Source organism: Malaclemys terrapin, chromosome 4 (assembly GCF_027887155.1).
Source record: "Malaclemys terrapin pileata isolate rMalTer1 chromosome 4, rMalTer1.hap1, whole genome shotgun sequence".
Lineage (NCBI taxonomy): Eukaryota > Metazoa > Chordata > Testudines > Emydidae > Malaclemys > Malaclemys terrapin.
In genome coordinates, this window is record NC_071508.1 from 72,225,502 (window position 1) to 72,240,318 (window position 14,817).

At 40.4% G+C, this 14,817-nt stretch overlaps 1 protein-coding gene across 1 annotated transcript; it reads right to left on the minus strand.

Moving 5' to 3' along the window:
• Positions 1-708: 708 nt before the first annotated feature.
• Positions 709-9,561, minus strand: LMO2 (LIM domain only 2). The gene is made up of 4 exons (XM_054028581.1): positions 9,341-9,561; positions 8,970-9,147; positions 4,382-4,597; positions 709-1,666 (listed from the first exon to the last, which is right to left on the minus strand). The coding sequence occupies exons 2-4, from the start codon at positions 9,008-9,010 to the stop codon at positions 1,447-1,449; spliced, it is 477 nt and encodes a 158-aa protein (XP_053884556.1). The 5' UTR covers positions 9,011-9,147; positions 9,341-9,561; the 3' UTR covers positions 709-1,446.
• Positions 9,562-14,817: the final 5,256 nt, after the last annotated feature.

A 14,817-nucleotide genomic window follows, 5' to 3' on the forward strand; every position in this document is an offset into this window, starting at 1 on the left:
AATAGCTCTGCTGAAAACCATCAGACAGGCAGATGCACCATGCGCTGAGAGCATTGGACTCACTTAGTTACACTCTAGTATTGCCTAGTGTGAATTTTCGCAACTACTTTCTACTAAATGGAATGTCAGACCTGCTCAAGTTTTTGTCATAAGCCTTAATACTGCTACAGTTAAAAGAGATTTACATTTATGTCAAGAGACTATGGTCTTGCAGGAAGGGATGGAGTTTCATTCTCTCTAAACATGGTGAATCCTGGGTGGTTGCAGATCTGTTGTATTAGGTTCAGGAATGACACATGTGCAGATGAGAAAATCAGGTCCAACCACATTCTTAGGAGATCCTTGTTCCTCATGGACTCTGTTGGGTTCAGACAGCTTCTGTCTTTGTTATGAAGCAGCCGAACAATGTTTTTCTTTGCTTGGCAGCCAGCTCCAGAACATCCACTGTCCCATATCACTGCTTACTTTCTCCCTCCTCAGGAAGAGCTACACAAAACTCACTCAAAGCAACCTGAGTTCTTATGTCACTGCCTTAGACTGGATCACATCCCTTTGGAATATGCCCTTGAGCAGATCGATAAGAATCAGCTGTGCACCAAATGTAGGCAAATGCAGCCAGGGTGCAAATAAATGAAATAAATAATACTGATGCAAAAGCAAACTCACGTCCAAATGGTTGTACATTATCGAAAGAAATAACAACACTCAAACCTTTTGTTGTTTTTATTAAAGCATTCAAGTTCTTACTACACACAACAAATAGTTTATTGATATAATCTAAATTAATAAAATAGTTGAACAACTCTTTAGATTTATATTTGTATAGAAATGATCTGTGGAGCATCTGACCTTCAAACAGTGCTGCTTGAAAACAGCTATTCATGAGAATTTATTGAAAGAATTGTTTGGGGCTAGATGTTGCACTTTTCATTCTCAGGGGAGAGGGAGAGATTTCCATGCGAAAAAACCATTTACTCTCCTGCACAAAGCTTAAGGCTTTGGAGACTCTGACTGACTCTTCATCGCCAGTGTCCTTCCTTATGTCTATATTGGAAACTATTGTCTAAACAGAGTAACTAGAAAAGATTGGAAGAAAAATCAATTGCACAATCCTAGTCTGCGAGTGTCAAAGTCATAATGTCTCTTTACACAAGTCATTACTGCATTTCCAGTTATGAGAATCCATTATCACAATGTATTTGTTCCCCAACTCTCGCCTACATGGCTGATAATGTCAGTTATTGTCAATACGCCTTTGCTAATAGAAGTCAGTCTATTTGCTATTGCTTGTAGTTTAGAGTCTATGTAGCACTGTCTGAAAAGGGCCTGTGGTCTTTCCCCCCCAGTTTAGACAAAGCACATAGTTTGAGCAATTATCTCCTCATTGCAGCTATGCATTTGTGCCACCCATAAGATACCTCTTGATGACTATGAGGCATATCCTGGCTATATCATCCCATTTATCTTAGTCCACTCATAGATGTCCTGCTCACATACTATGTCTGAGTTGATGAGGAGGTATCTGTCGCCGACACAAAAATGTTTCTGGCAAGCAGCACATTTGAAGCATTCCAGGTGGTATACTTTGTCCTTCACTCGCATAGTCATCTCATAGGCCCGGATTCGCTTGTCACAGGAAGCACAAAGGCCATCTTGGCCAAAGAGTCTAAAACAACAACAACAAAGAGTTATGCAGAGTTTCCTTGGAGAAGAGGGAGGTTAGGGGGAAAGAGAGAGAGAGAACTGAAACAAAAGAAGTGCACAACATTGGCTTTTTGCCACATTTAACATTGCATTGTAAGATACATAGAAGTTTAAACATTTGTTTGATGAAATCCAACAAGACACTCAAAACTTTCCAGCATCAGTGGCATCCAGCAGTGGTGACCTGCCAAGAACCCAAGAGTGTCACCTATTTTTAAAATGAATATACCTGTTTGTTGTGATCAAAGTAAGAGCCTAATTCTGAAAAGGAAATGAGCAACTTCAATGAGATTTGAACCTCTCTAGATCAGACCATGAATTCAAACCACCCTAATACATTCTTCCCACTCTTAATACTTGCTTTCACTTGTATCTTTCCTAATCAATCAATAGAAATTATCTGCTGATTGATAAATCTTGCCATTGCTCAGTTTTGTCACCACTATGCTGCAGGCTGTGTTTTAGGATTCTGCAGGGTATTTGGGATTCCTTTAAACTCAAATATCAGAGGGGTAGCAGTGCTAGTCTGTATCCACAAAAACAATGAGGAGTCCAGTGGCCCCTTAAAGACTAACAGATTTATTTGGGCATAAGCTTTCATGGGTTTTTTACCCACAAAAGCTTATGCCCAAATAAATCTGTTAGTCTTTAAGGGGCCACCGGACTCCTCATTTTTTTAAAACTCAAATGTTTCTCTACTCATAAAACCACTCCTGCTAGGTTTCAGGAGCTGGATTCTATGACCCTCTAGAAATCCATTTTAGTCCAAAGAATTTTATGATCTGGATTGCTCTTTAAGCCATATTAAGAAATCCTATTGAGACCATAATTATTGGGTTGTCTATTGAAAGGACCCTCTAATGCATGCACAACATGTTTATCCCTCTCACATATGTACTACTTTCAGCTGGAACACTATGACCTATTCAGCTATTTGTCATAATGTAATGTCATCCTCTACTGTAGGCCGCAGCTTGCAGAGTTTAAAAACCCTATAATTAATACATAAACAGAAATGTATTATTTGTAATAAGAAAGGGAGAAATTCAGAAATATTATTTGTCTGAAATATTTGCTTGTGTGTTTAAGTTCTCTGATTTGCCACATTAATTTTAGAACTAGTGAGTCCATTTCCCATATTTTTACTGTGTTTATCACAGGCTGTGCCTGCTTCAAGTAACCTACTAGGTTTGAAAGACAAAAAACCTATTAGACTCAGATCTCTGATGGAAAAAGAAATAATTTCTCTTGTCCACCAGGAGATGTCGCTGTTCACTTCTGCCTAATGAAAGTGCTATTAATATTATATAAAGGTTGTGAAATGCTTCATTTCTGAAAACACGCAGTCTCATTGTACAGAAAACACATTAATTTTGTTCCCATAGCCTATTATTCTTCCATTAAAAAGTTAATAAATATTTGGCAAGCGCACATGGGACTGGATCAATGTTAGAATGTGTCATATAATGGAGATGTACAGTTTAAGCCGCTATTGGGGCCCAACCTCCAGTCTCTAGCAAAACTCCCATTGGAAAAGCTATGGGATAAAATTACTAGGAACTCAACTATCTCCCCCTCCCAATTACCTACACTCTTAAAGGGAGTTTTGTGTAAGGAATATCAGGTTCAATATAAAACTAGACCCTAAAAAGTTTGGTGGGGGGGGAAATGTGGAGTTCCTACTTATTCCATTCCCCTAGCTCCTAGAGCACAAAGGATACATTATAACAAATAATGTAGAAGGAGCAATACACTTTAATTGTAATCAAGAGCACACAGGTTCTTTGTTATCAAGTTATTCGGAAATAATATATTAAACTTTACTCATCTGATTTGTCAAAGTTTATAAGTAGAAAGATGGGCAGGGATCTACTAATGCAAAATCTGTAACAGGTGCTCTTATAGGATCAGACTCAGGAAGACACTAAAGCAAATGCTTATTCTATTCAGGACAATGCTTAGGCATGTGCTTAACTTTATGCACATGCTTAAATTACATTGATTTCAAGTTCTCCTGAACTGGGCCATCATTATTATAATAAATGTAAACAGCACAGTGCCTTTCAGCCTGAAGGGTCCTAGAGAACTTTAAAAACGGATACTCAAATCACAGTTATTGCACAGCAAAACACCCCTCTTCCCCCACATAGAGAGTAGCAAAGCAAAACATCTCTTTTCCAAGCGGTATTATTACACTGTGGGAGAGGGAATTTGGCTAGGCACCAGGATACCTTATTCTTACAAAAGTGGCAGAAGATCTTTCATATGCACTCATCCTTTAGGCCTCAGTTACTATATACACTGCATCAGAAAGGCAACACCTGCAGAAGTACAACTCCTCTAAAACCATGCTGGGGCATTGGCTCATTACTGACTCAGAGGGAAGAGTAACACTTCAGCACCTACTCGAGGTGTCCCCATGCAAGTGCTAACACAACTCAGCTCCGCTTAGCTTCCCAGATCAGGAAGCACCACTTAGCAAAAGGTGGTGCAACCACTGTAACTACCCTCAGCATTTATATTTTAGGAATAAATTATTCAGTATAATCTTTTCATGGATTCTTGTGCTGCAATATCATTAGGGATCCTAGCTTCATTATAAATACCTAAATAAACCTGAAATTACAGAAAGAAAGCAAGTTAGGATAGGCTAGTATAGGGTAGGAAGGCTCTGTACCTGAGATAGTCTCTCCTGCAGAGTTTCCTGCCCAGTTTATAGTACAATCGTCTCCCCACCTCTCCAAGCCTGCATCCACACAGGTCACAGCTGAGGCAGTCCTCGTGCCAATACTGATCGATCGCTTTCAGGAAATAACGGTCCCCAATGTTCTGCTGGCAACCTCCACATGTCAGCAGTGAAGGGGGGATTTGGAGCACTTCATCCACTGGCTCCCTGAGAGAATGAAACAATTGTTGGAGAAGGGAAAGCCCTTTAAACTCAACCAAACAAGCAAAAAAATCAAACCAGTCGCCTAATTAGAACAGGAATTATGGCCAGATTATTCTCCCATTGAAGTCAATGGCAGCCCCCTTCACCTCCTTGTTATCAATGGGAGCAGGAGTAGGCTTTTTTCATTTGTTTTAGAAACAGAACAGCCTAATATTTAGGAAATCACCAAAGGTGGCAAAAACATTGTTAATTCTTTGTTTCTTCTTGTGCAAAGACTAAGGTGCAAACATGACAATCTGTGCAACACCTCTAGCTGTTCATTGCAGTAAACACATTTAACATATTGTAAATGAATTGTCTGTACATGTATACCACTGCCCTCTACTAAAGAGAATAAAAATGTCCAACTATGAGTCATAGTCACCACACTGCTATAAAATAAACAAGATTGTCCTTTAACACACGAGGTAAGGGACAGTTATTTTGGAGGAAGAGAGTCTGGATTCACGGTCTCAGTGAAGTTCTGATTGTGCTTCTGAATATGCTGATGACAACCATTAAGTCCTGGGATTTTTTGTAATCATTTTGGTATTTTAAAGTAGTTCCCTTTTATCCATAGCAAAATGTAGCAATGCCTTCCCTACCAAGAAAGGGACATCTTACATGTTTTTCAATAAGATTACTATGTTTATCAGTAAGCATTTAAAAGGGACACCCATCAAACAGTATAAACCCCAAGATCTATCTATAGATTGTTGAGGACCACGAACAGTATTATAAAACAATTGCACTCTTAAAAAAAATACACACTCATTCTGTGGGCTTGAACCTGCAGTCCTCATTCTGCAGAGCTGCTGCAATCAATGGGAATTCTGCCTTAAAAAGGGCTGCAGGATTAGAAGATGTATACTAAGAGTCCTCCAGGGTTGTTGCATGGAATTAAACTTTCCTTTGAGGAAGGTACATTTGAAGGCTAAGCCTAAAGATGGCATCTGTTTGAATAACATTAAAAATGAATAAATACAACAGGCAAGATTCTGGCCCCATGGAAGTTTTGCTCTTGACTTCAATGGTGCCAGAATTTCACCCAACCTTACTATAATACTTTTTTCCTCCTGGTTAATGCAACCAAGAGTCTGACTCTGATCTCACCTTCACTGGTTTTACACCAGTATAACTGCACTGACTTCAAGGAGTTACTCCTGATTTATACACATGTGGATGAGAGGAGACTCAGGTCCCAAAACTGTATTGTGGTAGTACCTTAAGGTTTTTTTTTTTTTTTTTTTGAAGCAAATATTCATCCACAATATTTCGTTCGTATACCAGTCTGACACCTCATCATTTTTAAACAAGAACAAGAAGGAGTGGATCTACTAATACATTGGATGAAGCCATAATTTTCTGCAAATACACTTTAAGAAAGCTTGTTTGCACCACTTTGCAAGTTCTGCCAGAAACACTACTGGCAAAAAAATTAAAAGAATCGCCTATGGGCTTAATCCTGCAAGGTGCTGAGTACCCTAGCCTTGATCCAGCAAAGCATGTAGGGCCTTATCCAATGCTCATTGAAGTCAGTGGAAATAGGACTCCACTGGATTAGACCCTTAAGCACATGCTTAACTTTAAGCATGTGACCAGTCACATTGAATTCAACTACTCAGATGCATATGCTTAAGTGCGTTCCTGAATCAGAGCCAGAGCCCTCAACACCTGGCAGAATCTAGCCCAATAGTCTTAAGTACCTTATTCAGTTATTGATATCACAATCTGTGGACAATTTGCTTTTATTACATACTGCAACTGCACTGCTGAGGACAGAATGTAACTACCCTGCCAGAAAGAAATCTGGCTGTTTAGCATTTCCAACAGGCCAGGGAAGCTAACATTTTTCTACCACCTTCACTTACTGAAAAAAACAGTTTCCTAGTTAAAAATGACTTTCTTCAGTGTCTGAAAAACGTACAGTGCTCCAGAACTTCCATCCTAAAGACTGCAGTCCTTACTTAGGCAAAACTCCCTCTGACTTCAGAATTCAGTCATAAGATAGCATCTGCTCTTATGCACTTCCATTTTCACTCTTCACAGTTTATATAGCTGTGTCCTAACATTCTTATGCCTTGCAGTCCACACCTGCCAGCCCAGTATTACCAGTAAAGTCAATGGGAGTTTCTACATGCAAAGGATCAGACTGTAGAATTTCAAAGCATATAGAGGCAATGCCTTACAATTGCGTCATAAGTCAGAATGTTGCAACTCGGAACCACAATCTACTCTATTGCGGGACTGAGCGCCGTAAACTTGAAACCTATAGTCATAAGTCGAATCAGGGTATCAATGTAGAACCACCATAAGTTCAGTTCATTGTAACTCGAACATCTTAAAGTCGAGGACTGCCTGTACCTTTGTGCCCTGTGCTTTTCATACAGTGCTACTCATAGTACCATCCAATCACATATATAACTATAAAGGAATGCATGATGTTTCTGTGAGGCTGGCTTGAAAACATCAATGCACTAAACAACACACATAAGCCAAATAATATAAACAGGGCATTATCCCACAGAACAAAGCACTGTGTTTATCTGCAGTAAATCCTACAGGTCCACAAGAATATTTTAGGGATATGAGGAGATAAGGAAGCAGCTTTTCCACAATAAATGCAGCCCTTCTTTTGGGAGTTCAGATGTACACATACGTGCACCAATATCAGGAACCATGAGTTCGTTATTTCAAAGCCCAAGTCAGGTACTACAGTCTTACACTTTGGCAGATGATCTCTTGAGCTGCTTTCCAGCCCTGAGTCTATGTTTATTTTTAATAGAATTTCTGTTTCATGCATTAGCTTTTCTATGTGCTTGGATTTCACACCAAGCAGTTATTCACTAGAACATAAAGTAGGTAAATAAATAAATATTGCTACTACTTTGTAGTTGAAACCTTTTAAAAAGTACCTAGAAGGTTAAATTACAATTCCTTAAAAATCAATGGGAAATGAGAAAAATGGTAACAAATGCAAAATGTCTGATATGACATATTAACTGCCTTGGAGCATGTGTGAGTTATGTTTTACACATGTTAGATTAGGGCTTCAGAAGACAACATTCTTAATGACTTACAGGAAACAAAGCCCAAATTAATTAAATTTATAGGGGGAAATAATATTTTAAATTTTACTTTGAAAACCAGGACTTTACAAGTGTTTTTTCTCTCTGTAATATCACGGTGCCCCTAAGACACAGACAAGTGCAATGCGCTTAATGCTGCTCTTGAGATGTACAGCCCTGGAATTCAGTGGAATGACACCACACATTGTGGAGCTGAATTAACACTCCTCTTGCAATTAAGTGCCTGCATGTGCTTGGTGTCCGAATGGATGGCTCCAGGAAATCTACTGAAAGAGCCAGATCATAATGCTACAATCAGTTACTGAATTTATGTAACCTCTTCCACAAAGGTGGCAAATGAGAACAAATGTCTCCTCCCACGCCCTCTGTGTATCAATTCTTTATATATTTGTGGTCCATGTATGGAACCCCTCCCTCCCCCACACCACCATTATAATCTTTTGAAAGTTTCAAACTGACTTGTAGTATGAAAATGTGGAAGTTGTACACCATCAGATAACAGCTCTGACCTTTCAGTCTAGTCAGCTACTTCGGCAGATTAAACATGGAGCAGAGACTGAAAACAAGTTAAGCTTTGGAAAGTATTATGCACCCGGTATCTCTGAATTACTCTCATCAGCATCACTGAATCTCAAGAAGTGGGGAGGGGGGAATGTACTGATCTTAAGGGTTGTTAGATTTTTTCAAACATGAGGTTTATTTTGGCAGGTATTTCACAAAACCTGAGAAATCTGATGAATCTATAATTTGGTTTCAACTCAAAATGGGGAACTGGATGTCTCTGGGCTGGTGCTGCCATCCACATGATTAGCACACTGATATCCACAGAGGTTGCCTAGTCCAACACCAGCTCAAAGAAATCTACCAAACCTCCCCATTACAGGCACCAAAGTGACACACTACCAAATCCACCCAGGTTGTAGTATATTACAATGGCAGCAGGGTTTGGAAGGGGTGGTGGTGGTGGTGCTCGGGACTTTGTTGCATGCAGGGATATTATTTTGAAGGTAAAAGCAGCCCTAGTATATTGCTGAACCACCTTCTACCAGAAAGAGATCTCCAAAGCGTCTCCCTAGAACTGGTGCTTACACAAAATAAACAATAACTAAATAATAATAATTAATAACAACAACAATAATAAAGGACTCTTGAAGCTCATAAAGTCCTTTTCAAGCCCATTTGTTGGAGAAGCTCAATATCCATCAAAAGGCAGAGCGGGGGTTAGGAAAGAAAAAAAGGCCACTTACTCGGAAGGATCGAGGCTTTTTCTCTCGATGGCTGATGACATTGGCAGGGCTTGTTCCTTTGTAGTGTGTCTCTGGTAGGATCTGCCCCCTCTGCCCCGACAAAGGCTGTCTGCTCCTGATGCCTTTTCACCAGCTGAGTTTCCCCTCCACCCCCCAATGACATTCACAGGATTTCCTCCTGCAACACCAAAGAGAGAAAGAAATATGGGTTGCTGCTGCTGGGTTATGTCTCCGCAAGGCTGACCCTTAGGATCTAACCTCCCATCCTTGCAATGCTCCTCCTGTTTGCTGCGTGGCTGGGCAGCCCCAGCTGCTGCTGCTGTTCAGATCACTGATGGAAACAGACTGTCTCAGCTGTCACTGCTGCTTACCCTGGAGTCCCCTTTGCTTTGCTTATGCTTTCTGCCTGGACAGCTCTGTACATGCTCTAGACTGAGATAGGTGCATATGCCGCAGATGCGGAGATCAGCATCATCCTTATTATTATTTAGCTCAGCCCCGAGTCTCTGGTTTCATTTCCTTTTTCCTGATCACGATTCAAATACAATAGAAGGAAATCACACTTAAAGAGACAGCTGCCCATTTCTTAACTGGACTCCGGGGGATTTAGCAACACAAACAGCAGCATCACGACCGAGTTGGCTTCTTAAAGGGCCAGTAGCACCCTTGCCACAGAGTCCGTGCTGGGGAGCTGACTTCGCATTTTTACAACCCTGTGCAATTTAAGATTACGATACAGTTTTGAAGCGAGCGAACAAACAGATATGCAGCCTGAAAACGATCTTCTGGGCGTGTATCAAGTACCCTGTACTATTTTTACTGGCATCTTTAATCACATATATTACCAAAAGCACTCTAGGGTAATGGTATCTCTCTCTCTCCCTGTGTGTGTTCAGTGCTTTGAGGTCCAAAAATAAAAAGCATTATATAAGAACTAAATATTACTATTATTATCTACCTAGCTATGAGCCAACTAGGTCCAACTAAGCTATGTCTCTGCCTCTTTTATTCTATGGTTTGATAGTCATCAGGTATCGGCACAATTGATCCTCATCTAGTTCATGATGGGTAATATAGCAAATTTATATCTTATTGCTGTTTGCTGCTAATTAGCTAGAAAAGCTCTGGAGTGGGAGGTTATTGATCTGTAATTAATCATGTAAACACTAGAGATGGGAACCTATGTGACCATTTCAGCTATCTCCCCACCCCTTGGCAGTCTTCAGCCCTTACTCTCCCTCAAGGCAGGAGGGTTCTCTGCAGTGCATCCTGGAGCGGAATGATTTACACCAGCAAAATTAAACCTACTACTGCAATTACGGCATTTTGCCTCCCTCTGAAGCATTAGGTACTGGCCACTGCTGGAAGCAGGGCCCTGGATTAGATGGACCATCTGCTTCAGTAATTGCGATGTAAAAGATCAGAAATAAAGTCTGAGTGAAGAATGAGAGAAATAGTTCACTTATATATTGATTCCCATTCAGGAATATATTTGGTCTATTTTTATTACCCCAGTCCCATTTTATTAACCCCTTGATCCAGTTCTTTGGTCACTGGAGCAATAACACCAGAGAAACATTAAGGGTCTGATCCAAAATCCAGTGAAGTCAGCTGAAAGACTCCTATGGACTTCAAGGGGGGCTGGATCAGGCCCTAACAAATCTCTGACGCCATCTTTGATTATTAGGAAACACCCATCCATTTTATTTAAATATACTGTGTCCAATTTACTTTAAAGTTACAGTATGATAGTCACATTCATAATCCAACATTTTTTACTAAAGGAAAAAGCACTTAGTCTTCATCGGCAGGATGGAATGGTGATATAAATATTTCATGTCAGACATATTAACTATGGTCAGGAGCAAAAAGTAAACCTCCCAGAAAGAGAGAATAATTAAACTACCAAAAGACAGAATAATTAAACTGCTGGGGCCTTTATTAAGATGGCTTGAAGGATTAATAACTGAATTTTAAGGGGGACCAAGAATAAATGTAAGGACTTCAAACACTTTTTTTTTTAATTAAAGGGACCAAGGGTTCAATCCTACCAGGAATGGAGCACTGCTATGAGGCCACTGACTGGCCTCCAGTCAGACCACCTCAGGCCAGGCCTGGAGCTGGCTACTAAACAGAGAAGGCTCAATGAAGTTAATGAGCCACCCAACCTGCTTAAAGTGAAGCATGTGCTTAGAGGCTTGGCTGGACTGGGCAAGAGTGCTCAGCACCCTGCAGGATCAGACTGAAAGAAATGTAACATTTTACAATAAATATATTGATCCAAATTCTGCCCTCAGTTAACTCTGTGCAATTACTAGATCCTTAATAAAATGCCAGAGTCAGTGGGGTTGCACAGCAGTAACCGAGCGTGGAATTTAGCCCGCTGTGTCTTCTTATTCTCTACATATAGTGCATTTGCACCTGCCTGCATCTTGCATTTGATCCTCTATGTCCAGCAGTAGGTTATATAACTTTGTAGCTTAATTTTTTTTTTAATAAAGCATGGATTGGTTGTGAAAATAACCTTATCACCGCATGTGTGAAGTCAAGTGTTCTAGATGGGATTGCTCTCAAGGACAGTCAATATTCAAAGTTCTAGCTCCAAAAAAATTTTTTTTCCGTTTTGTTTTTTTTTAATAAAATTTATTTATTTAAAAAACCCAAAACAGTGCACACATTTACAGGAAGAGCCTATTGGACACAATCCCACCAAAGAGAAAAATCACTCAATGCAAACCTAACAATGGGTAGACAACTTTTGAAATAAACATTTTGGGTTCAATCCTGCCAGGAATGGAGCACTGCTGTGAGGCCACTGACCTCAGTCGACCACCTCAAGCCAGGCCTGAAGCTGGCTTCCAAGTAGAGAAGGCTCATTGAAGTAAATTAGACATCTAATGTGCTTAAAGTTAAGCATGTGCTTAAGGGTTTTGCTGGATTAGGCAAGAATACTCAGCATCCTGCAGGATCAAACCCTTAACCAATAAGAACCTCTCCCATCTGGAAATGGCTGAACAAGGTTCAAAGCATCTGGCTAAGAAGCTGAAGCAGTCTGTATATGCATTTCAGGTACAGGGTTTGACTCAGGCTTTCAGATCTTGGGCAATATGCCTAAAGAAGGTGATATGCTCAGTTGCTTAAGTAGACAGCCTGTGAAAGTGCTGATGGTGCTACATGATTCTTACAGATACCACCTATCTGCAAGTCTAAAGAAAAGCATGATGACCACCAGAAGAAGCAGCTCTCTCAAACTCCCTCTTCTCCATGGAGATAAGATGCCAGCAGGAGGTAGGGTGGAGAGAACTGGATATAGAGGAAAAAGCAGATCACTTTGCTGGTGTGCAAGATAACAAATGTTCGTTTCACTGTGCTTAGTGAGAGAGTGCTGCTTGAACTCAATCTAGTTAAACAAACAGTAATCAGGAAATACTGCATGAGGATTAAAGTTGTCATGGTACCTTAAATAGGCTGCACTACAAAGACACAAGGTAACATTAGGCTCCATATGACAGGTGCAATTTCCAAAACCAAAAGAAGGTCACTTTGCAGGCAGCACAGTGGCTGAAGACAAACTGTCAGGAAGAAGTAGTCTGCATTGATGGGCATGCACCAGGCTGCAGGATTTGTCTGAGTGGAATTTCCATAAACCGTGCTTAATTTGTGCCAGGGCTTGCCAGGGCTGAGCCCAGCACCTCTAGGCTTGGCAGTTCATAGCCCTGGCACCTCTGGGCTTGCCGCATCAGTTATGAAAGTAAAAATATTGCTTGAGTCCCGGCACCTCTTTCATTACAAATTAAGCACTGCCCATAAGCATCTAAAATAAGTGCCTTTCCCTAAATTTTCAGTGGCTGGATTCAACACCACGTTCTAAAGGATTAACAGACTGAAAGCTGAGTAAGGAAGTGCTCACCATCCTAATTAAGAACTGGTTTTCTAGCAGCTCTATTAGGGTGAGGAAAATGCACATAGCAAAGTAATGGATTTCGTGAGATAACTCAATTTTTCCTTACCAGGTTTGTAGACGATAGATACTGATTCTGATGAGAGGGACAGTATTCTGGTGGGCAGAGCAAGAGACTGGGAATCAAGATGGGCTTTCCCCCCACACTATATGGGCAAGTCGGTTAACTAATTATGCCTCAGTTTCCCCATCTGTAAAATGCTTATCTCCCTCAATGGAGTGCAAGCTTAATTAATTCATTTTTATATCCTTATGAGGAATGCTACAAAAGTACAGAGTGCTATTAATTGCTAGAAACTGCAGTGCCTATGTTTCCTGCATAGGGACTAAAAGGCAAGTATTATTTGTAGTGTAATCTTTTCTTGTCATTGTACCTTTCTCAAGGATGCCATGTTTTCCAGTGGTGTTTAACACAGCTTTTCATAATCATTGACCGCTTGGAAATCATGAGCAATGAGTGTTGGTTTCAATTAACTTTCATTAAGATGGATGATCCTGTAGACTTGCTCTTGAACCAAGGCCTAGATCAAATCCAATGTTGCTGACTGTATTTATCATGCACAACATGTGCACTAAAGGGCTGTGAATAAATTGGCTGGCTACATCAGCATATTTCTCAATGAGAGCATTTTATATAATGTTTCATAGCTCCTATGAAACAGTGTCATCCAAGCAAAGAGCTAAATTTATGCATTTCCAAAGAACTGCACCCCCTGTTGGAATCTGGGGAGCCATCTTTATCCTTGCTTTTGATCTCTTCTTATGCGAGGTACCAGGACTCCCTCTTGTACTAACAGAGCTCAGCCCAGCCAGACCTTAGCATTATTTTAAGGCTGACTGTATCTGAGCATTTCCCATAGATTGCATTGATAATGTGGAACCATTTCAGATCACACCAGTTTATAGACGCAAAGGCTGAGAACTAACTTTATTTCTTTCAACTATAATGGATGAAACTTATTTTGCTTTTTACCTTAAAGTGCAGTTAATGAACCATTGATGCAAGAATAGAATCTCATTGACTGTGTGGTGGGTTAGTTGCTAGCCCTCCGGCTATTAGGCTATTAGGTTTAGAATCAAAACCATGTCTAGTGGTTAGAGCAAGATTGCCAAAGTTTTATACATACTTGCATACAATTATACCATTAGGATGTACACAATTAGATCAGGGGTTTGGCTGTCAGGACTCTGGGCTTCTATTCTTGATTCTGCCACTGTTTCACAATGTGACCATGGGCAAATCACTTCACCTTTTGTGCCTTGGTTTCCCCATCTGCAAAATGGGGGAATCAGGGCTTGTATACATGGTGAGTTACTGAGTGGCAATCCAGGATCTAAATCTACCACACACCAGCTTGCTACACAGTAATTCACTGTATGGACATTACTACCACCCACTGAAAGTTCCGGACTGCAGTTTAGCATGTGCGGAAAGCTTGTGCACTGTAGGTTTACACCCTGGCTTGCTGTGCAGTAATTCGCCGTGTAGAGAACTCCTTAGCTCTATCTACTTCACGTGAGCTGTGGGAAATGATTGTACAGTCCTTGGAGTTGCTTGGATGAAGGTCCTATAAAAGTGTAAAGCTGCCACTACAGTGCAAGCTGCACTGTGAGAAGTGCAGGCCTTCTGCTAAGAGATGTAACTGAGGTACTTTGTGTCCACCTGTGGTGTCAATTACAGAACTCAGTTTACTTTATGAAAACTAAATGTGACCTACTGCTGAGCACATATTGGCTACTCTATTACAGTACTATCCTGTTACATTGCAAAGTGCAGCTTTGAGATAGCTCAAATGTGAAAGGCCACATACAAAAACATATTCTTTTCCTTTTTCATTTACTACTTTTTCAAGGATCTGGAAAGCTCTTTTATCCAATAACTTTGTC